Source organism: Salmo trutta, chromosome 13 (assembly GCF_901001165.1).
Source record: "Salmo trutta chromosome 13, fSalTru1.1, whole genome shotgun sequence".
Taxonomy (NCBI): Eukaryota; Metazoa; Chordata; class Actinopteri; order Salmoniformes; family Salmonidae; genus Salmo; species Salmo trutta.
The window spans coordinates 1,164,369-1,189,629 of NC_042969.1; the positions used below are offsets into that span (position 1 = coordinate 1,164,369).

At 41.4% G+C, this 25,261-nt stretch overlaps 1 protein-coding gene across 1 annotated transcript in view; it reads left to right on the forward strand.

The window, feature by feature from the left end:
• The first annotated feature begins 525 nt into the window (after positions 1–525).
• LOC115205051 (protein diaphanous homolog 2) overlaps positions 526–25,261 on the forward strand; it is a 675,845-nt gene continuing 651,109 nt past the window's right edge. Inside the window, exons 1-2 of the mRNA XM_029770617.1 lie at positions 526–613; positions 1,271–1,660. Coding sequence (XP_029626477.1) covers positions 1,577–1,660 — 84 coding nt within the window. The 5' untranslated portion in view covers positions 526–613; positions 1,271–1,576. The remainder of the gene's footprint in view (positions 614–1,270; positions 1,661–25,261) is intronic.

Here is a 25,261-nt window from a genome sequence, read left to right on the forward strand (position 1 = left end):
TAAGGCAGACCATGCATGATGGCGATACTTTAAAATGTCCTGTCATGGGACAAAATAAGTCTGACTGTAATCAGACTTTTAAATATTAAATATCTCATGTGATTATGTATTCAAACATGCAAATCCAGCTATAGTTGTGATCCCAAATTAAGTAAAAAAAAATAAAAAATGGAGTTAGTGGAGTAGAGTTTGATTTATATTGGATCAGTCTAAAATATTATTGAATTGTTTTCCTCCATTTGTCGTTTTGCTATATCAAATTATAAGCAAACTATTGTGTTCGTTTCGTGCTTTCGCGCTATCTGTCTCTCACAAACATGCCACGATGAACAGAAACGGACATGCGCGCGCGCGCCCTCGCTTGCTGGATTTCTTTAATATCCGCTGCAAGCCTTTTATGATTAAACCCTATCCAGTCGCTGTGAAATCAGTCTGACCTCTCCATTTCAACAATCGTCTCCTCCTCGTTGACGCCAGCCACCCGACCCCCGAGTGATCGCTGATGTGACCAATGGCTGACGGAATCCTTGCTTCCTCACATGGCTCGTGGGCGAATCGGAATGGTCGGTGAGCAGAACTACAGTGGGCCTGGCTCTCATGTTTGGTTGAAATGGTAAGCTTGGGATGGTATTTTGTGAGTTGTCTTTGGCAGATTTATTTAATTGTTACATTGTTTACAATTTTAAGCGATTGCAGCAAGTCAATTAAGTTTATTGAAGCTATTCATGTAAAATAAAATGTATTCGCTCCCCATTTTGTAATGCATTTCTAAAGTAAGCGCTTAGGCAGCAACGGTGGTTTTCCTATCCTATAAAATGTTTGATATTTCAAATACATTTCATTTCTATTTTGGATTTGTTGGCAGTAATGTTGCATGTTACAATGTGTCTTGACAGTGTAAACTCTCCATATGATCATGGTAACACTGCTACATTTGTATTGGGTTGTTACATTGTTACTATCCATGCTACATAGTCAGCTACTAAGTTTGTTTGGGTAACAGTAATGCGTTTATTTAACTGTATTCCACGCAAGTAAAAGGCAACATTTTGTTTCTTCTTAAAACAAACCGTTGACTGGCTGTTTTTAACACATTGCTGTACGGTATTATGATGTACGCTATTTACAGGAAAGGTACCTGCATAATAAGTAGGTTATTCCTGAAAGCAGGTGTCAACATGGAGCGGTACAGTGATTTTAGATAAACATTTGTGCACTACAGGTGAGAACGATTGACATTCTAAAATAGAATTTGTTCTTTTTGCGATAGATTTCTTTGCGGTTTGGACTGAGACAGTTGCTACTGTGATAAAGGGACGTCTGGATGGATACAGGGCTACCCTGCCACACCTTTCTTCGTCAAGCAAAAGTGTTTTACTTCTCAGCTGGATACAATTATAAGAACAAACTGACTGTAATTTGGAATACTTTTAACCAAGATTTTTATTTTAAGCCAACTTGAATGGCATGGGTTTTGAGGAAACCTAACTCTGGTATTTTTGAAAGTGTTCACAAGAGTGGTGAAGTTTACTTTTGAGGAGTCTTCTTGAAGTCTTTACAGGAACTAAATCTCAAAATGGATCAAGCAAGTGGTGGAGAGGATCCTAATAAACCTAATAAAAAGAAAGAAAAAGAGGATGAAAGTAAAAACAAAAAACTGGTAGGTATTTTCTGAGTTATGCATTAGTCAACTTCCTTTGAAAAGTTAATCTGAACTGTGTCCTGCTATTTGACATTCAAGGATTAACTGATATACAGACTTCCCATTGCAATATAATGTAATTTTGACCAAGTTAGGTCAATTGTTACATAGTTTTTGCATGCTACTTATGAGTGAATCAGCTTTACAACTCATAAGTTCGGGTGTTGAAAGCCATGCAAAGGAATTCATGCGCATGCCCCATTTCCGGTTTTACTGTTGTGCATTAGACCTTTTTAATCAGTCACCTCAATTGTAAGCCCGTGTGTTAAAGTCAATCCATCACAACAGTTTATGAACCAACCCCACTGCTCACTCAAGTAACCATGGAGAGTTGACTACATCACATGTCATGCACTGCGTCCCTGTGTTGCAAGACACACTTAAACATATCTATTGATGGGCTGGCAGCTCCAAATGGGAATCGTATTACTATTTAATGTAATAGCCACATTTTAGCCTAGATGGCTGCTCGTATTTCACTTAAGTTACTTTTGAAAACCCTGAGCATTTGTATGCTTTTTGATCTAAGTCTTTCCTACAAGTACAAGGTGAGGCCTTTGAAATGGTCTCCATTAGAGTTGATAGTTTGAACCTCAAAGCATTCATGTTGCAGAGACGGATTAAGTGGAAAGGTCAGCAACTTGCTGACCATGAGGGCAGAACAAGACCTTGTGGTTTGCAGAGCAGTCTTTTGTGCTGTGCATGAGTGTCAGCATTATAGATAAAACCTGAGCCAAACTAAACGGTATTATCAGCGCTATGACATGAACAACCACAAAGCAACAGTGCATAGGCTAGGCAGCTAAGTTACTTGTTGATAATAACTGATAGCTTGTATCTAACAGACTTTATTTCATTCTTAAATTCAGCTGTGGAGTCTCCCTATCGGCCTAGTCTGATACAGTGTCTAGCGTTGTTTAGTTACCCACACACTAGTTGATTATAGTCTGGCACAGTGTCTAGCGTTGTTTAGTGTACCCCCACACTGGTTGATATACACTCAGTGTCCAGTTTATTAGGTACACCCATTTAGTACTGGGTTGGACACCCCTTTGCCTCCAGAACAACTTGAATTCTTCAGGGCGTGGAAACATTGCTCAATTGGTATCAAGGGACCTAACGTGTGCCAGAAAAACATTCCCCACACCATTACACCATCTACACCAGCCTATACCGTTGACACCAGGCAGGATGGCGTCATGGACTCATGCTGCTTACCAGTGGCGGTTCTAGACCATTTCAACTGGGGGGGCCAAGCTGGGGCCAGTTGTACTGTTAGAGGGGCCAGTTACATTAGACGCTATTGTTGTCATATCATTTTCTTCACCATTAGCAGGCAAAAGACCATGTTCATAATCATCATCGTTGCCACTGTCTAATAACGGATGTAAAAAAAGAACGATAGCAAAAATGTGTTATGTATAAATTATTTCGTACTCCACATTTAGGGGAGCCACCCCCCCCAGAACCGCTAGTGCTGCTTACGCCAAATCCTGACTCTGCCATCAGCATGACGCAATAGGAACCGAGATTCATCGGACCAGGCAATGTTTTTCCACTCCTCAATTGTCCAGAGTTGGTGATTGCGTGCCCACTGGAGCTGCTTCTTTTTGTTTTTAGCTGATAGGAGTGGAACCCGGTGTGGTCGTCTGCTGCGACCACACCGGGTTGTGCATTCCGAGATGCCGTTCTCCACACCACTGTTGTACTGCGTCTTTATTTGCCTATTTGTGCCTGCCTGTTAGCTTGCACGATTCTTGCCATTCTCCTTCGACCTCTCATCAACTAACTGTTTTTGGCCACAGGACTGCCGCTGACTGGATGTTTTTTGTTTGTCGCACCGTTCTCTGTAAATCCTAGTAAATCCTAGTATTGTGATACTGTTGTGCGTGAAAAGCCCAGGATGCCGTCCGTTTCTGAGACACTGGAACCGGCGCGCATTCGTTTTGCCCGTTGTAACATTCAATTGAACAGTAACTGAATGCCTCGATGCCTGTCTGTCCTTTTATATAGCAAGCCATGGTCACGTGACACACTGTCTGTAGGAGCGAACCATTTTCGTGAACCTGGTGGTGTACCTAATAAATTGTCCACTAAGTGTAGTCTGGTACAGTGTCTAGGGTTGTTTAGTTAACCACACACTGGTTGATATAGGAGGTGTATAGTTTTGACACTGTGTGATCGTAGGGTCCCTAGGGTCTATTGAGCTTTTACTGCCCAGAGCACCTCATCTCTTGTTTAAATTTAAGTGGGGAATACATCATTATTCGTATTTCACAAACTACTTTGACTGAATTAACTTCAACAAAGTTTTCCTCAAAATTAACCATGTTCTGTAATAATTAGTCACCAGTGTATGTAGGACACTCTCAGGATCTTTTTAAGGTGGACTCTTCCCATGTCTTAATTACAACACTGAAGGGATGTGGTCTCTCTTCAGTGTGGTCATCATAATGACCGCTCCACTCACCCTGTGGGAAACTAGAACTGGTTGGAAAGATGGGCTGTAAAAGAAGCATGTTACAAACAGCGGCAGAAACGCAAGGGGAAGGAAAGTGGAAATTCTACATGGGAACACAGCCGGGTATTTGCCTCTGCCGCTTGAATCGAAAAAAGTTGAACTTTTGCCACTTCCCGCCACAGGGTTTTCTGTGCCACCAGAGTTGTCAGTGGACTGTTCTTGCCCTGCTGTTTGTAAGCTCCTTGAGCAAAAGTCAAATAAGGCAAAGTTGCCTCTGCTCAACCAGGATGTAGCCCTACAGTTGAGCTGATCACGTGTCTTGACACTGCTCCATTTCCTATCACTGACTTACTGTAGTGTAACCTGGGAAAGGTTCCTGTACAAGGCCAGCATGTTAGGTAGTTAAGTCTAGTATGACAGCGAGTTCATTCAGTTAATCTGTTGATCAAGAGAGATGATGAGTTATCCAGGACAATGCCCTAACCTTGGCCACCACTAAGGTAAAGAAGATGAAGAAGGTAAAGAAGATTATCCGTTTAGCCTAACATTAAAGAGCAGGATGGCTATCTGGCCGACTTTACGACTTTGTTTACCAAATATGTCCTTCCAATTTTTACTCAACTATGTCCTGACTGCGATTGAGCAGTGGGGCTGTTGGGACTGGAAGAATCTGTCCATTGATGAGCTGCTCCATTGGGCTTCTGCAATTTCAAACCTCTCGTTGCCTCAGGCTGAGACTCTAGACCAGAGGAGCAGCCACACAGAGTTCTGTGTACAATAAATAAATAGCTAGTTACATATCGGGATATTATTTTTGATGATATATTTAGTATTGCATCGCTTTGACAATATTGCAATATTCTTTTTGCGCTAGTTGGCTGTACCTATACCAAAACTCCCATATTTTTCCTTCATAGCGAGTTTTCCATCTTCTTTTTAAATAGGGTGCCAATTTGTTTTCAGCACTTTTATTTCCATGACTGATCAAAGTGTGTTTTCTCGTGGCTCTCTCTTGTCCCTCTGCAGCAGATATATGGTGAGCGATATGTTTGAATCATCAAATCGCAATAAAATCACAGTATCAAATCACAATACATATCGTATTGGCACCTAAGTATTGTGATATTGTATCGCGAGGTCTCTAGCAATTCCCAGCCCTAGAATGACTGTGACGAGAAGTACAAACATAACAAATAAATAATTGCTCTAGCCCTTGGGTTGCAGGCAGTGGGGAGGGGTTGGAATGGGGTGCAATGCTGGAGGCACAAAACTTGTAATCTCTGGTATGTGTTCCAGCAGGGTTAACTAACGTAAATAGAATGGCTGTGATTTCTAGCCAGCAGAAAACCCCTGTGTTTTGTGGACTGTAATGACATATTAGGACTAGAACCCCCATGGTCTCCTGAGAGGGTGCTGTTCATGTAGTATTTAAATGTTGTGGATGTAGAGAACAACACCATGTAACTCTTAAATGTCCTCCAGTCGCCCAGCCAATGCCTTCCATTCGTTGACACCACAGCCCGGTTTTTAGTGTTCTTAGGTGCTGCCTCACTACTGCCTTGCTGAATGCTGATGTCATCCCAGGACTCTCATTCGGTGAGCTCAGTACGAGCTACACAATCCTTAAGAGGTCTCAGGCATGTTCACGAGTGTTGCCTAATCCTCAACAGTGCAGCCAAGGCAAAGAGATGCAGGCCTGTGCTCTGGCTGCTCTGGCTCTTGCTAACCCAGATGGCCTGAGAGTGGAGGGAGGAAGTAATCATTCATCCCTGGGTGGAGCCTTGATCTGACTTTTAGTTTTTCCCTCCTTTTTTCTCCCCTCTTTGCACATGCATGCCTAGATGCACGCAGGCTTATATACACGCCAAAATATTTCCCAACACTTTCCCTGACTTTGCCACCCTTGATTTCTTCCAGAGAAAGAGATTCAGAGATTGTCTGTGATCAGTGGGAATGTGTGTGGATCGAGGCCAGAATTTAGGGATAGTGACGAGTCTGTTTTTAAGGTGGATTAGAGGTGGAGGTTGTCATTTCAAAGCAGCGCCACTGAGAGTTGTGGTGGCAGGGCAGTATGATCCTATTTAGCGTGGGTATCCTTTAGACTTCAGCGAAAGGCTCAGTCTGACCTGTTGAAAGCGACTCTGATGAGGAGACAAACATTTGAAAGCTGTGTTTGTTTATTGAGTCACCGGCAGGATAACGTCACAACAACACTATCTGGGCTCTGGTTTGTGATGTGGACACAAAATAACAGCCAAGGACATCAGGATAACACCTCAGATGAATTTAAGGTTAAGGTTAAGGCCACTTTTATCAGGTTGTCTGTTACAAATGTCATGTATGAGTCATTTTTGGTTGCCCCATGTTTGCGGTTATCAAAGTATAACCGCCAAGCACCTTTGACTTCTAACGGAATGAATAGAAGGAGTGAAGTCATTTTAAAGGAATTCAGGAGATCCGGTTTTCCAGACCTAGAGCCCCCTCCTTTGCATTCCAGAGTAAATTGTGACCTCAGAGAGAGAGAGAGAGAGAGAGAGAGAGAGAGAGTGAAGTGTGCCACCATATGTACCCCAAGATCCCTTGATAACTGGAGGATTATGTGGGTTATACTGTCTTAATAACTGAGTAAATGCTAAGCGGTATTTCAACTCGTTTAATGTAAGTGAATCTCAAATAAAGATTTTGATTCGGTTCACATAAGTGAAAACTTGTTTCAGTTAGGTGTAAAATTGGTTAAGGCCAATTGAATTAATTGAGAGGCAGAATATTTGAATAGAGCTGCTCTCAAAGCATGTCAGCATAATAATAATGTTGACATTGACACATTTTGAGACTGCTCTCTGACTTCATGTGTGAAGCAATTTAGGTGGTATGACTGATGACATGATTGTACAATATAGGGAAAATATTTGGAACTTAATCTCCTCCAAATCTGGAGTTGGTTGATTTGTCAAATACATACTGTAGCCTAGCCCAGTGTTTGCCAACTCCAGTCTTCGAGTACCTCCAACAGCACACATTTTAGTTCTAGCCCCAGACCAACTCAACTGATTCAACTCTTTGAGGGCTTACATTTGTCTATTTTATTTTAATCCTATTTCACATTTACACGTGTGTAATTTATATGCATGTGAATTAGAAATGTTACAAAAATGTGTGCTGTTGGGTGTACGCGAGGATTGGATTTGGAAACACTGGCCTAGCCCATATGTCATATAGATTATATTAATGATTAGACTTGCACAAATAAAATGTGTATGAATGTATGTCCTAACTTATTGCATAAATACCCTAGCTACCATACCATGCCAAGGTTTACATGATAAATAGACAAGTGACATAAGAGATTATACAGTAGGGTGGAATAATAGACTGTCATTGTGGAGGGTTCCTGGACCCCTTGATTCACAATGTTAATGGTTGCTCAAAGCATTGGAGAACAAAATAGTGTATCATTTGCCTAAATGAAATATTTTGGATGAGATTACATTTCTCATGGGAGATATCCTATATTATTTTCGCTGTTGTGGTTACATGGTTTCTGTTCATGTTCTGGAATTCTGTTGGGACTACTAGCTAAAGTTTCTCAGGCTGAAGATGGAAATCCATGATGTAGGCGTAAAATTTGTCTTCGTGCCAAGTAAACAACATCAAGTAAACAACATCTTACATTGTAACCACACTAGCGTACCTTATGTGAACTTTCATATGATCAGGTGACAGTATAGACGTATGACTGCCAAATTCCTAGAATGCCATGCTCCTTTTCACCAATGCTCTCTTTTAGCTATAGCAAAAGGATTAGTGTAGATCAGTATCTCAAAGGTCACACAGAGTTCAATGTGTGTGTGTGCGTGTGTGTGTGTGTGCGTGTGCGTGTGCGTGTGTGTGCGTGTGTGTGTGTGTGTGTGTGTGTGTGTGTGTGTGGCTGCTGGCTCAACCATGCTTTGAATGGTGGCAGACAGCAGGCTGATAACTGTCACTTTTTACACACACACACACACACACACACACACACACACACAGGAAGGGATTGTTATACCTCAGTGATTCAAATTTTGCGACAGTTTTAGGGGCTTTAGGGTGCACATCAGGTCACAGCTAGCATGTGTGAAGGTGGGGCGTGATACTTTCATAAAGAATACTGAAAGAAAGAATAGGCCTAGTTCAAACACAGCTAATATGCTAACATGCTATGGCCACCAAAGAGTGATACAACACAACAGTACAAGGTCTACTGATTACAGAAGCCTACCATATCAATAGTAGTGGATGCATACATTTCAATGACTCAGTTGTGCTGTGGTGCTACTGTTGTGGTAAAACTAACTTGGCTGATGGAGGTAGATATAAATTCTTCTATCTGATACTGCTATGTCATTTTGTGATTTTGTATGGTGTCCCTGGTGGCCTGGTCCTCAATTGTGGAGATAGAGGGTCTGTGTGAGAAGAGAACAGCAGGAAATGGACCATGTGAGTTTTTCATGCCACTCAGGAAGTGGGAGAGAGGAAGTGGTGAAGAATGCTTTAGTCACACTGGCTGTGGAAGAAACGACTCCATCTGATCTGACATCACCCTGTCAGATATTTATACAGGCCTGTTCTTGGCAATTAGAAGAATAAAGAAGTATAAATCTCATTCTTCAACATTGACGTGGTGTAAATTACTAGGGCTGGGTATTGGCAGGGACCTCATGATTACATTTTATCACGATACAGTACATTGGCACATTGGCACATTCCACATGACTTCAATGTCTTGATGATGAGGTAAAAATCGGTTGTTCTGCCCCTGAACAAGGCAGTTAACCCACTGTTCCTAGGCTGTCATTGAAAATAATTTGTTCTTACTTGACTTGCCGAGTTAAATAAAGGTTAAAAAAAAATGAACAGACACTAAAGCATGAAACACACCGAGAATCTGCCGATTGTTACTTATCACAGTGGGAGGCCGTTCCTTATCTTGCTACAACAAAAGCGGTACTTGCTGCATGACGATACGGTAGTGACGAACTAACCATTTCTACTTTTAAAATGGCAACGGCATTTTCTCTGTACATCCACGGTTGAATCAGTCAGACTTCGTATGCAATGTAGGCTATGGGATGGTAGCTAGCTAAGTGCACAGACACAATGCACAAAACACTAAATACTTCCTCCAAGCTAGTTAACCACTTTAGCTAGTATTGATATTATAATTAAATCACAATGGATTAGCTAGTTTACATAAAATAACTGCCTGTGTTAGCTGCCGAGCTAGCTAGCTAAGGACACTGCACTATCTAGCTAAGTAGCTATGTTGTGCTAGCTAGCGAATATATGTAAACGTTAACTAGCTAGCTAAACATTTGGATATGAAATAGACACTGTCGGGATTGGGTTTATGGAGGGTGAATTAAATAGCTTCTTCGGTATCTTAAAAAATAAATAACGCTTTTTATTCATTGATGGAAATACCGGTCGATGTTCTCCAACTTTAAAGGCAAATATACACTACCGGTCAAAAGTTTTAGAACACCTACTCATTCAAGGGTTTTTCTTTATTTGTACTATTTTCTACACCATAGAATAATAGTGAAGACATCAAAACTATGAAATAACACATACACAATCATATAGCCAACCTTTGCCTTGATGCCAGCTTTGCACACTCTTGGCATTCTCTCAACCAGCTTCACCTGGAATGCTTTTCCAATAGTCTTGAAGGAGTTCCCACATATGCTGAGCACTTGTTGGCTGCTTTTCCTTCACTCTGCGGTCCAACTCATCACAAACCATCTCAAATAGCCCTTACACAGCCTGTGGAGGTGTGTTGGGTCATTGTCCTTCTGAAAAACAAATGATAGTCGCAAACCAGATGGGATGGTGTATTGCTGTGGTAGCCATGCTGGTTAAGTGTGCCTTGAATTCTAAATAAATCACAGACAGTGTCACCAGCAAAGCACCCCCACACCATCACACCACCTCCTCCATGCTTCACAGCAAGAACCACACATGTGGAGATCATCCGTTCACCTACTCTACGTCTCACAAATACATGGCGGTTTGAGCCAAAAATTGCAAATTTGGACTCATCAGACCAAAAGACCGACTTCCACCAGTCTAATGTCCATTGCTTGTGTTTCTTGGCCCAAGCAAGTCTCTTCTTATTATTGGTGTCCTTTAGTAGTTGTTTCTTTGCATCAATTCGACCATGAAGGCCTGAGTCTCCTCTGAACAGTTGATGTTGAGATGTGTCTGTTACTTGAACTCTGTGAAGCATTTCTTTGAGCTGCAACCTGAGGTGCAGTTAACTCTAATGAATTTATCCTCTGCAGCAGAGGTGACTCTGGGTCTTCCTTTCCTGTGGTGGTCCTCATGAGAGCCAGTTTCATCATAGCGCTTGATGGTTTTTAAGAAACTTTCAAAGTTCTTGACATTTTCCATATTGACTGACCTTCATGTCTTAAAGTAATAATGGACTGTTGTTTCTCTTTGCTTATTTGAGCTGTTCTTGCCATAATATGGACTTCTGTATACCACCCCTACCTTGTCACAACACAACTGATTGGCTCAAATGCATTAAGAAGGAAATAAATTCCACAAATTAACTCTTAACAAGGCACGGTTAATTGAAATGCATTCCAGGTGACTACCTCATGAAGCTGGTTAAGAGAATGCCAAGAGTGTGCAAAGCTGTCATCAAGGCAAAGGCTGGCTACTTTGAAGAATCTCAAATATAAAATATATTTTGATTTGTTTAACATTTTTTCGGTTACCATGTGTTATTTCATAGTTTTGATGTCTTCACTATTATTCAACAATTTAGAAAATAGTACAAATATAGAAAAACCCTTGAATGAGTAGGTGTGTCCAAATATTTGACTGGTACTGTATATACAGTGCATTCAGAAAGAATTCAGACCCCTTCCCTTTTCCAGATTTTGTTACGTTACAGACTTATTCTAAAATGGATTAAATTTAAAAAATCATCATCAATCTACACATAGTACCTCGTAATGACAAATCGAAAACATTTTTTAAAAATGTTTGCAAATAAAAAATTAAATACTTTATTTACCCAAGTATTCAGACCCTTTCCTATGAGACTCGAAATTGAGCTCAGGTGCATCCTGTTTCCATTGATCATCCTTGAGATGTTTCTACAACTTGATTGGTGTCCACCTGTGGTAAATTCAATTGATTGGACATGATTTGAAAAGGTGCATGTCATCGCAAAAACCAAGCCATGAGGTCGAAGGAATTATCCGTAGAGCTCCGAGACAGGAAAGTGTCGAGGCACAGATCTTGGGAAGGATACCAAAATATTTCTGCAGCATTGAAGGTCCCCAAGAACACAGTGGCTTCCATCAACCTGTTTAAAAAATATATATATCATTTTGAACTTTTTACCCTCCCCGCTTTTTCTCCCCAATTTCATGATATCCAATTGGTAGTTACAGTCTAGTTCCATCTCTGCAACTGCCCTACGTACTCGGAAGAGTCGAAGGTCAAGAGCCCTGCGTCCTCCGAAACACGACCCTGCCAAGCCGCACTGCTTCTTGACACACTGCCCGCTTAACCCAGAAGCCAGCCGCACCAATGTGTCAGTGGAAACGCCGTACAACTGGCAACCGAAGTCAGCTTTCAGGCGCTCGGCCCGCCGCAAGTAGTCGCTAGAGCACGACGTGATAAGGAAATCCCGGGCCGGCCAAACCCTCCCCTAACCCGGACGACCCTGGGCCAATTGTGCGCCCGCCTCATGGGTCACCCGGTCACGGCCGACTGTGACACAGACTGGGATCAAACCCGGGGCTGTAGTGACGCCTCAAGCACTGTGATGCAGTGCATTAGACCGCTGTGTTACTCTGGAGGCCCCCTCCGTCATTCTTGAGTGGAAGAATTTTGGAACAACCAAGGCTCTTCCTAGAGCTGGCTGCCCGGCTAAACTGAGCAATCAGGGGAGAAGGGCCTTGGTTAGTGAGGTGACCAAGAACTCGATGGACACTCTTACAGAGCTGCAGAGTTCCTCTCTGCAGATGGGAGAATGTTCCAGAAGGACAACCATCTCTGCCTAAAGGATTTTCAGACCATGAGAAACAATATTCTCTGGTCTGATGAAACCAAGATTGAACTCTTTGTCCTGAATGCCAAGCGTTAGTGTAGAGGAAACCTGGCACCATCCCTACAGTGAAGCATGGTGGTGGCATCATCATGCTGTGGGGATGTTTTTCAGCGGCAGGGACCTGGAGACTAGTCAGGATCGAGGGAAAGATGAACGGAGCAAAGTACAGAGCTCTCATTGATGAAAACCTGCTCCAGAGCACTCATGACCTCAGACTGGGGCGAAGGTTCACCTTCCAACAGGACAATGACCATAAGCACACAGCCAAGACAACGCAGGAGTGGCTTCGGGACAAGTCTCTGAATGTCCTTGAATTGCCCAGCCAGAGACCATTCGAACATCTCTGGAGAGACCTGCAAATAGCTGTGCAGCAATTCTCCCCATCCAACCTGACAGAGCTTGAGAGGATCTGCAGAGAAGAATGGGAGAAACTCCCCAAATACAGGTGTGTCAAGCTTTTAGCATTATACCCAAGAATACTCAAGGCTGTAATCACTGCCAAAGGTGCTTCAACAAAGTACTGAGTAAAGGGTCTGAATATTTTTATAAATGTGATGTCTGGTTTTTATTTTTAAGACATTTGCAAAAGTATCTAGAAACCCGTTTATTTTGCTTTGTCATTATGGAATATTGTGTGTAGATTGATGAGGGAAAAACTATTTAATCCATTTCAGAATAAGGCTGTAACATCACAAAATGTGGAAAAAGTCAAGGGGTCTGAATACTTTCTGAATGCACTGAATATTTATTTATTTGTTGTTTACATTGTTCCAAATGGTCAGAAAAAATAATATTGTCATCTAACAGTAATTGTTTGGCACACATAATAGTCATGCAACGCTTGTTCCTATACCCTTCTTTTTTTTGATTTCCAGTAGTTTTCCACAGATCTGACTTCCCCTTTTCCTCCTAAGCAACCAGTAAACATTTGCCCGCTTCAAGTTTCTTTTTAACGTCCTCTGCATCCATTTTGCTCTCCACATTACTGTTTTCGGAGTTTGTAAAAAACTATTTTTAATGTGATTATGATAGGTCATAGGTCAGTCCCTATTGTTCACATGCATGCGATGCTTACATGTTTCAGGTAAAGAGAGCAAAGGTTGAGGGATTACAGAATGCTTTTTCTAAGCAAATTTGGGATTTCGCTAACTAAATGGTTGAAATGATGTTACAGATTCAGCACGGACAGTGCAATAAACATTTGCTGTGCTGTGGTGCCTTTTCACTGCATTAGGGAGGAGAGTGAGACAACCTGCGTCAATCACACAGGCACTCGCTGTCTTTCTTTTTTTTTACACTGTGTGACCATCGGGCTCTTTCTTGAGTAATTTCTGTCTTTTTTATTTTATCAAACAGTTTGCTTAAAGCATCAGACAAGTTGGTTTTATATATGGAAAAATAAGTTTAAACATTTTTAAATGTTGATTGGTCGAAAGAACAGGATGACTCTCAGTCAACCAAGGTTTGTTTTTGTCGGTGATGGCCCTAATCACGTGACACCACTATTCTTATGTGAAGACTCAATAGCGCATTGAAGCCAAATGAAGTCGGTTAAGATGGAGGCTCAGGGGTATATAACATGCACAGTTTGAGCTACTCCAGGAAGTGACATTGTAGGCTACCTCAGTGATGTCCCCTCTCATTGAGCAACGCTTTCCACATTCTTGAGTTCGGTTAGGCGAGCCAAATGAGTGTGCTCGCATACTCCCTTAAAAGACCTTCGCTCGAAAGAATTGAAAAAAGAGGCAATCGTACTCTTTGTCTATCTTGAAACTCCATAGCCATACACTTCCTCAAAATAGAAACTATGTGTTTGATATCATTCCACTAATTCCACTCCAGCCATTACCACGAGTCTGTCCTCCCCATTTAACATGCCACCAACCTCCTGTGATGCACAAACTGTTCCAGATGGGAAGCATGTGGACGCCTTAACTCAAGTTGAAGGCCGAACGGGGTACTGCAGGTTGCAATTAGGAGCTAAATTATTTTATTAAACATTTATTTAACTAGGCAAGTAAGTTAAGAACAAATTCTTATTTACAATGACAGACTAGGAACAGTGGGTTAACTGCTTTGTTCAGTGGCACAATGACAGATTTTCACTTTATCAGCTTTGGGATTTGATCTTGCATCCTTTTGGTTAATGGCCCAATGCTCTAACCACTAGGCTACCTGCTGCCCCATGGATATGGCTAGAGTCACAGTACCTTTAAGTCACTGTAATGAGCTATTGAGAAGACAATGTCAGACTTGATTAATTTCGATCCTATAAAATACAATTTAAGAGGAGCAACAACATGTAGCAATTGCAACACACTAAAGCCTGCCTGTGTAGTTTTTCAGGTACCATTTCTCAAACACACAGATGTAAATGAAGTTGAACTGACTCGTTCATGTGACATGCTGTGTAGGAGCGCTGCATGCAAGTCTTTCTGTCAATCTGTCCACAATATTACTGTATATATACTTTTGACCTTACCTGTATTTTAAGCTTTGTAGTGCAAAGCCATCATTTTGTCAGATGTGCTGGGGTGTCTGCTGCCTTTCCATATAATGAGTCTGTATCTGTTTCACGCCAGTGCACACATGTACACACACATGTACACACACACAAACACACATACACACACACACATAAACGCACACACCCTGTTAAGCGAACTCTAGGTCAGTACTTCAGTCTGTCAACAGAAATGGTCCCTTAGCAACATACAGTGCATTGTGGTTTTGTTTACTACTGAATAAGCTGTGTTGATGGGTCCATATAAACCAGAGAGGCCAAAAATAAGTGTGTAAACTGTGAACCACTATGTTCAAGCTGTTTGGTTTAACTAAGAAGAAAGTGCTACATACATTCTAGCAGGTTTTTGGATTCACACTCAACTTAATTCTGTGAACATGTCCCTGGGTAGAAGTATTCGTCACTTTCCACGCCCAGAATGGAAATCCAATAGTGAGGAATGCAGACGAACTGTGATTGCAGAGTGGAAGTGGAAGTGAACATTTGGAATACTAGAGGCTATGAAGGAGACTGGGAGAGCGGGAGCAGTGACACAAGGTTGCCAAGAATTGTTAGTAGCGGCACATGGCAGTACTGTCATTAGTGCCAACAACACCAGGCACTCCTAGTCATCCTTTGTTTGTTATGAATTACAAGTAATTAAAGCAAAACCCTGATTTCCTTGTAATCATGTCTCCATGCTGCTTTTTAGATGAACTCTGAAAATCCCATCTGTTTTTAATGGCGATTTCTTCCCCCTTTGAGTGAGCAGGAAGTGCTTCATGTGCAGATGGCGTAATGGTGTAAAAATAACATATGTAGAAAAAACATATTTGAAACTAGGCCTACATGTTTGGCATGGAAAGACGTGAATTGATAGTATGTCATGCAGTTGTGGAAATGTCATACACCACCTAGTGGTATCACTTTGAGCAAACCAATTGAACCTCTGACCTAGGATTAGAAGACTTTTGGAGGATGGCCTGGCGTCAAGAAGGGCAGCAAAGAAGCCACTTCTCTCCAGGAAAAACATCAGGAAGAGACTGATATTCTGCAAATAGGTACAGGGATTGGACTGCTGAGGACTGGGGTAAAGTCATTTTCTCTGATGAATCCCCTTTCCGATTGTTTGGGGCATCCGTAAAAAAGCTTGTCCGGAGAAGACAAGGTGAGCGCTACCATCAGTCCTGTGTCATGCCAACAGTAAAGTATCCTGAGACCATTCATGTGTGGGGTTGCTTCTCAGCCAAGGGAGTGGGCTCACTCACAATTTTGCCTAAGAACACAGCCATGAATAAAGAATGGTACCAACACATCCTCCAAGAGCAACTTCTCCCAACCATCCAGGAACAGTTTGGTGACGATCAATGCCTTTTCCAGCATGATGGAGCACCTTGCAAAAGTGATAACTAAGTCGCTCGGGGAACAAAACATCGATATTTTGGGTCCATGGCCAGGAAATTCCCCAGACCTTAATCCCATTGAGAACTTGTGGTCAATCCTCAAGAGGTGGGTGGACAAACGAAAACCCACAAATTCTGACAAACTCCAAGCATTGATTATGCAAGAATGGCCTGCCATCAGTCAGGATGTGGTCCAGAAGTTAATTGACAGCATGCCAGGGCGGATTGGAGAGGTCTTGAAAAAGAAGGGTCAACACTGCAAATATTGACTCTTTGCATTAACTTCATGTAATTGTCAACAAAGGCCTTTGACACTTATGAAATGCTTGTAATTATACTTCAGTATTCCATAGTAACATCTGACAAAAATATCTAAATACACTGAGGCAGCAGACTTTGTGAAATGTAATATTTGTGTCATTCTCAAAACTTTTGGCCACGACTGTAGTCCTTTGTATTTAAAAACTCTTGCCAAATGAGGCATACTCGTGATATTCCCCATACTCAAATGGACCCATGAATCCAGCAAAATTGCATTCGGTTTTTCAATTTTATTAACCTTTATCTAAACAAAATCCTATTTCGATAATGAAGAGCTGAGGGCTAATTGGATTTGGGTTATTTTGAGGAATTAATGTTGGGCAATAAACATTTATTACAATGAAAGAGTTGAGGTTTTAATAAGCCAGAGAAGCCCAGAGGACGTGCATGGTTAATTGTTGTTATGTGGTAAATTGCATTGTTGTGGTGTTGCCGTAGGATAATGACTGTGCAGAAGTAAACTGATGGTTTCCCCTAAAGTAAAGACGATTAGCTCAACAGAGGTTCCCTTGTTGTTAAATTGATTAAAATATGTTAAATTACCCCATTTGAAAAATTTGCAATGTTTACACACTTGTAGAGACAGTGTTTGAAAGTAATGATGGGGGGAAAAATAGATACAGTTACATATTTTCTGGATATTATTTCTGACCATATATCGTTTTGACAATATCGCAATATTATTTTTGCGATAGTTGGCTGTACCTGCACAAAACTCCAATTTGTTTAACTGATAAAAACTTGCTTTCTCATGGCTCTCTCTTGTCCCTCTGCAGCAAACATACAGTGCATTTGGAAAGTATTCAGAGCCCTTAACATTTTCCACATTTTGTTACGTTACAGCCTTATTCTAAAATGGATTAAATTGTTGCTTTTCCTCACCAACCTGCACACAATACCCCATAATGACAAAGCAAAAATAAATTAATTTAAAATTGAAATATAACATTTACGTAAGTGTTCAGACCCTTTACTCAGTACTTTGTTAAAGCACCTTTGGCAGCAATTACAGCCTCGAGTCTTCTTAGGTATGACACTGCAAGCTGGTCACACCTGTATTTGGGGACTTTATCCCATTCTTCACTGCAGATCATCTCAAGCTCTATCAGGTTGGATGGGGAGCGTTGCTTCACAGCTATTTTCAAGTCTCCAGAGATGTTCGATTGGGTTCAAGTCCGGGTTCTGGCTGGGCCACTCAAGGACATTCAGAGACTTGTCCCGAAGTCACTCCTGCGTTGTCTTGCCTTTGAGGTTAGGGTCTTTGTCCTATTGGAAGGTGAACCTTCACCCCAGTCTGAGGTCCTGAGGGCTCTGGAGCAAGTTTTCATTAAGGATCTCTGAACTTTGCTCCGTTCATCTTTCCCTCGTTCATCTTCCATTTAAGAATGATGGAGGCCAATGTGTTCTTGGGGACCTTCAATGCTGCAGATATTTTTTGGTACCCTTCCCCAGACCTGTGCCTCGACAGAATCCTGTCTCTGAGCTCTACGGACAATTCCTTTAACCTCATGGCTTAGCTTTTGCTCTGACATGCACTGGCAACTGTGGGATCTTATATAGACAGATATGTGCCTTTCCAAATATTGTCCAATCAATTTAATTTACCAAAGGTGGACTCCAAACCAGTTGTATATCATCTCAAGGATGATCAGTGGAAACAGGATGCACCTGAGCTCAATTTCGAGTCTCATATCAAAGGGTCCGAATACTGATGTAAATAAGGTATTTCTGTTTATTTTTTTTAATACATTTCCAAGAATTTCACTTTGTCATTATTGGGTATTGTGTGTAGATTGATGAGAAAAATGTTTTATTTAATAATTTTAGAATAATGCTGTAACGTATCAAAATGTGAAAAAAGGGGTCTGAATATTTTCCGAATGCACTGTATGGTGAGCAATATGTTTGGAACATTGAATTGCAATAAAATCACAGTATCCAATCGCAGTACTTATCAAATAGTGAGAATCGCAATATAAAGTTGGAAGTTTACAAACACCTTAGCCAACTACATTTAAACTCAGTTTTTCCACAATTCCTGACATTTAATCCTAGTAAAAATTCCCTGTCTTAGGTCAGTTAGGATCACCACTTTATTTTAAGAATGTGAAATGTCAGAATTATAGTAGAGAGAATGATTTATTTCAGTTTTTATTTCTTTCATCACATTCCCAGTTGGTCAGATGTTTACATACACTCAATTAGTATTTGGTAGCATTGCTTTAAATTGTTTAAGTTGGGTCAAACATTTTGGCTAGCCTTCCACAAGCTTCCCACAATAAGTTGGGTGACTTTTGTCCCATTCCTCCTGACAGAGCTGGTGTAACTGAGTCAGGTTTGTAGGCCTCCTTGCTCGCATACGCTTTTTCAGTTCTGCCCACACATTTTCTGTATGATTGAGGTCAGGGCTTTGTGATGGCCACTCCAATACCTTGACTTTGTTGTCCTTAAGGCATTTTGCCACAACTTTGGAATTATGCTTGGGGTCATTGTCCATTTGGAAGACCCATTTGCGCCTAAGCTTTAACTTCCTGACTGATGTCTTGAGATGTTGCTTCAATATAGCCACATAATTTTCCTCCCTCATGATGCCATCTATTTTGTGAAGTGCACTAGTCCCTCCTGCAGCAAAGCATCCCCACAACATGATGCTACCACTCCCGTGCTTCACGGTTGGGATGGTTATCTTCGGCTTGCAAGCCTCCCCCTTTTTCCTCCAAACATAACGATGGTCATTATGGCCAAACAGTTCTATTTTTGTTTCATCAGACCAGAGGACATTTCTCCTAAAATTATGATCTTTGTCCCCATGTGCAGTTGCAAACCGTAGTCTGGCTTTTTTATGGATGTTTTGGAGTAATGGCTTCTTCCTTGCTGAGCGGCCTTTCAGGTTATGTCGATATAGGACTCTTTTTACTGTGGATATAGATACTTTTGTACCTGTTTCCTCCAGCATCTTCACAAGGTCCTTTGCTGTTGTTCAGGGATTGACTTGCACTTTTCGCACCGAAGTACGTTCATCTCTAGGAGACAGAACACGTCTCCTTCCTGAGCGGTATGACAGCTGTGTGGTCCCATGGTGTTTATGCTTGCGTGCTATTGTTTGTACAGATGAACGTGGTACCTTCAGGCATTTGGAAATTGCTCCCAAGGATGAACCAGACTTGTGGAGGTCTACAGTTGTTTTTCTGAGGTCTTGGCTGATTTCTTTTGATTTTCCCATGATGTCAAGCAAAGAGGCACCGAGTCTGAAGGTAGGCCTTGAAATACATCCACAGGTACACCTCCAATTGACTCAAATGATGTCAATTAGCCTATCAGAAGCTTCTAAAGCCATGACAATTTTCTGGAATTTTCCAAGCTGTTTAAAGGCACAGTCAACTTAGTGTATGTAAACTTCTGACCCACTGGAATTGTGACACATGAATTATAAGTGAAATAACCTGTCTGTAAACAATTGTTGGAAAAATGACTTGTGTCATGCACAAAGTAGATGTCCTAACCGACTTGCAAAAACTATAGTTTCTTAACAAGAAATGTGTGGAGTGGTTGAAAAACGAGTTTTAATGACTCCAACCTAAGTGTATGTAAACTTCCGACTTTAACTGTATCTCGTATCGGCACCAAATTATTGGGATAATATCATAACTTGAGGTCCCTGGCTATTTAGTGAGCCATAAACTAGGAGTTAGTTTAGCGTTATGATTGAGACTACAACCCTATTAGCTAATGCTTCTTAAGTTGATAGATAATGTGTAGCCTAATCAACGTATCTTTGTGATTATCCACAGTCACATATTTAGGGGTCATTATCTGTCAGTAAAGCTAACCATTTCAGTTTACAGCACAACAGTTCTTCTGACAATGCTTTGGCCCTGTTTTATTGTATTGTATTTATTATGGATTCCCATTAACTGCTGTCAAGGCTGCAGCTACTCTTCCTGGGGTCCAGCAAAATTAATGCTGTTATACAATTTTGTATATATTTTAAATATTACAATACATTCAAAACCGATTTCACCACGTTATGTTTGTGCCCTACTGCCTCTACTCTATGACCACATATCTACAACAGAAAATCCTTGTGTACGTGTGTGTATACTGCATATGTTATCGTGTGTGTCCATATGTCTGTGCCTATGTTTGTGTTGCAAGTCCGTCTTTGTGACACCTGACCATACGACTGAAACAGTAGTCAGGGTGCGACAAAACTAGGGCCTGTAGGACCGGCCTTGTTGATAGTGCTGTTAAGAAGGCAGAGTAGCGCTTTTTTATGGACAGACTTCTCCTCATCTTAGCTACTGTTGTATCAATGTGTTTTGACCAGTTTATAATCCAGGGTTACTCCAAGCAGTTTAGTCACCTGAACTTGCTCAATTTCCACATTATTCATTACAATATTTAGTTAAGGTTTAGGGTTTAGTGAATGATTTGTATCAAATACAATGTTTTTCGTATTTGAAATATTTAGGACTAACTTATTATGAAACTAATTGTAGCTCTTTGTTAAGTGTTGCAGTCATTTCCGTAGCTGTAGTACTTGACGTGTATTGTGTTTAGTCATCCGCATACATAGACACACTGGCTTTACTCAAAGCCAGTAGCATGTTGTTGGTAAAGATTGAAAAATTAAGGGGCCTAGACAGCTGCCCTGAGAAATTCCTGATTCTATCCGGATTATGTTGGAGAGGCTTCCATTAATTAACACCCTCTGTGTTCTGTTAGACAGGTAACTCTTTATCCACAATATAGCAGGGGGTGTAAAGCCAAAACACAAGTTTTTCGAGCAGCAGACTATGATCGATAATGTTAAAAGCCGCACTGAAGTCTAACAAAATAGCCCCACAATCATTTTATTATCAATTTCTCTTAATCTGTCATCAGTCATTTGTATAAGTGCTGTGCTTGTTGAATGTCCTTCCCTATAAGCATGCTGAAAGTCTGTTGTCAATTTGTTTACTGTAAAATAGCATTGTATTTGGTCAAACACAATTTTTTCAAAAAGTCTCGTAAGGGTTGGTAACAGGCTGATTTGGTCGGCTATTCGAGCTAGTAAAGGTGGCTTACCTTTTTTTATATATAATTATTTTGTATGTTTTCTTTAGAAATATTTTTTAGATATAATTTTTTTGTCTCATCGCTGTACCATCGCTGCAACTCCCCAACGGGCCCGGGAAGGTCAAGTCATGCGTCCTCCGAAACATGAAACAAACAAACTGCGCTTCTTCTTAACACCCGCCCGCTTAACCCGGAAGCCAGCTGCACCAATGTGTCAGAGGAAATACCATTCAATTGACGACTGAAGTCAGCCTGCAAATGCCCGGCAGGCCACAAGGAGTCGCTAGAGCGTGATGAGCCAAGTAAATCCCCCCCCAGACAAACCCTTCCCTAACCCGGGCGACGCTGGGCCAATCGTGCGCCGCCCTATGGGATTCCCAGTCACGGCCGGTTGTGACACAGCCTGGGATCAAACATGAGTCTGAAGTGATGCCTGAACCACTGCGATGCAGTGCGTTACATCGCTGCACCACTCGGGAGGCCGGCTTTACTATTCTTAGGTAGCGGAATTACTTTTGCTTCCCTCCAGGCCTGAGAGCTCACACTTTCTAGTAGGCTTCAATTGAAGATATGGCAAATTGGAGTGGCAATATCGTCCTCTATTATCCTCAGCAATTTTACATCCAAGTTGTCAGACCCCGGTGACTTTTCACTGTTGATAGACAAGAATAATCTTTTCACATCTTCCACACTCCCTTTATGGAATTCTAAATTACAATGCTAGTCTTTTATAATTTGGCCAGATATACTTGGATGTGTAATGTCAGCGTTTTTGCTGGCATGACACTGTTGGCATCACCTGAGCAATACATTCGAGACATTGCTCTCTGTTACCTCGCATAACCTTTTGGAGCAGTGATAGTATGCAGGTATCATCTTGACAAGGCTGCCTCGAAGGAGTAATTCAATAACACTTTCACATAGTCCATAGGCCCTAGACCTAGATGTGGAAATTCATAGATAGAGGCTCTATCCCTGACAGAAAACACCTCCCAACTGTTAATACATAGAAGTAATAGATATGGCAGTTTGAGCGTCCGCTAGCTGCAGTCTTTAGCCTCAGGGAGCTATGGGGCTAACGGCTCGAGGAGTTGCAGTGTAAAGCCGTTGAGAGCGATAGCCTGAGATTAACCGAGGAGAGAACCCCCTCGGCAGGAGGTCCGCTTTATGGCCACAACACACCACATTCCCCGATCGTTAGTGCATCACAGCCCCCACAGCATAGCGCCACAGCATATGGTGTTGTGTTGTTTCCTGCTTCCTGTGTCAGTGTGTGACTGAGGCATCTTTACAAACGGCCGTCCGCAGCAGAGCCACAGGCCATTGGCAATGTATGCCTTGTGTCTGGAAAGGAAACAAACATCTGTTTTGGGAGGTTTTTCGGGGGTCTACAGTTGAAGTCGGAAGTTTACATACACTTAGGTTGGAGTCATTAAAACTTGTTTTTCAACCACTCCACAAATGTCTTGTTAACAAACTATAGTTTTGGCAAGTCAGTTAGGACATCTACTTTGTGCATGACACAAGTCATTTTTCCAACAATTGTTTACAGACAGATTATTTCACTTAAAATTCACTGTATCACAATTCCAGTGGGTCAGAAGTTTACATACACCAAGTTGACTGTGCCTTTAAACAGCTTGGAAAATTCCAGAAAATTATGTCATGGCTTTAGAAGCTTCTGATAGGCTAATTGACATCATTTGAGTCAATTGGAGGTGTCCCTGTGGATGCATTTCAAGGCCTACCTTCAGACTCGGTGCCTCTTTTCTTGACATCATGGGAAAATCAAAAGAAATCAGCCAAGACCTCAGAAAAACAACTGTAGACCTCCACAAGTCTGGTTCATCCTTGGGAGCAATTTCCAAATGCCTGAAGGTACCACGTTCATCTGTACAAACAATAGCACGCAAGCATAAACACCATGGGACCACGCAGCTGTCATACCGCTCAGGAAGGAGACGTGTTCTGTCTCCTAGAGATGAACGTACTTCGGTGCGAAAAGTGCAAATCAATCCCTGAACAACAGCAAAGGACCTTGTGAAGATGCTGGAGGAAACAGGTACAAAAGTATCTATATCCACAGTAAAACGAGTGCTATATCGACATAACCTGAAAGGTCGGTCAGCAAGGAAGAAGCCACTGCTCCAAAACCGCCATGAAAAAAGCCAGACTACGGTTTGCAACTGCACATGGGGGCGAAGACCGTACTTTTTGGAGATTTGTCCTCTGGTCTGATGTAACAAAAATATAACTGTTTGGCCATAATGACCATCGTTATGTTTGGAGGAAAAAGGGGGAGGCTTGCAAGCCGAAGAAACCCATCCCAACCGTGGAGCACGGTGGTGGCAGCATCATGTTGTTTGGGTCCTTTGCTGCAGGAGGGACTAGTGCACTTCACAAAATAGATGGCATCATGAGGGAGGAAAATTATGTGGATATATCGAAGCAACATCTCAAGACATCAGTCAGGAAGTTAAAGCTTGGTCGCAAATGGGTCTTCCAAATGGACAATGACCCCAAGCATAATTCCAAAGTTGTGGCAAAATGCCTTAAGGACAACAAAGTCAAGGTATTGGAGTGGCCATCACAAAGCCCTGACCTCAATCCTATAGAAAATGTGTGGGCAGAACTGAAAAAGTGTGTGTGAGCAAGGAGGCCTTACAAACCTGACTCAGTTACACCAGCTCTGTCGGGAGGAATATGCCAAAATTCACCCAACTTATTGTGGGAAGCTTGTTGAAGGCTACCCGAAGCGTTTGACCCAAGTTAAACAATTTAAAGGCAGTGCTACCAAATACTAATTGAGTGTATGTAAACTTTTGATTCACTGAGAATGTGATGAAAGAAATAAAAGCTGAAATAAATCATTCTCTCTACTATAATTCTGACATTTCACATTCTTAAAATAAAGTGGTGATCCTAACTGACCTAAGACAAGGAATTTTTACTAGGATTAAATGTCAGGAACTGTGAAAAACTGATTTTAAATGTATTTGGCTAAGGTGTTTGTAAACTTCCGACTTCAACTGTACATATGGCAGCAGTCTCGAAGGTGCAGGGTAGGGTACCAGATGGTAGCCGGCTAGTGACAGTGTCTAAGGTTCAGGGCAGGGTACTGGGCGGAGACATGCTAGTGATGACTGTTTAAATTATTTTCAATATTTTTTATTTAACCTTTATTTAACTAGGCAAGTCAGTTAAGAACAAATTCTTATTTATGTCTGTTATTGTTGCTTAAGTGTCTGAAGTGGATTTTAATGTGTTAGTTTAGGGGTTTGTGTACTAGATGGAGGAACTTAGCCTACATGTGGTTCAGGGCAATTCCACAGTAACGGAATTTCACTTAGATTTTTCGCTTTAAAATGTTTGCCAAACAAAAACCATTGATTTCAAACCATACAACTCTATGCACAAAGACTACTTTGAACAATTTGCACCTAAAATTTCACAAATACACATTTACTGGAGGAACTGTGCATATTCAAAGTTTGGTTACAGAATAACTGGAAAATCTCCCCTTTTTATGTGACCACATATTCCAATTAATTCGGAGCAGATATTTAAAGACGGTTAAATATCTGTTTCCCGAATTAAAATTAAATTATGTCTGCTGAAAGAATGGGGTGTCAGCTATGACATGACACCTTAGCTGTGTTCGAATACCCATACTAACATACTGTATACTACATACTATATACTATTAGTT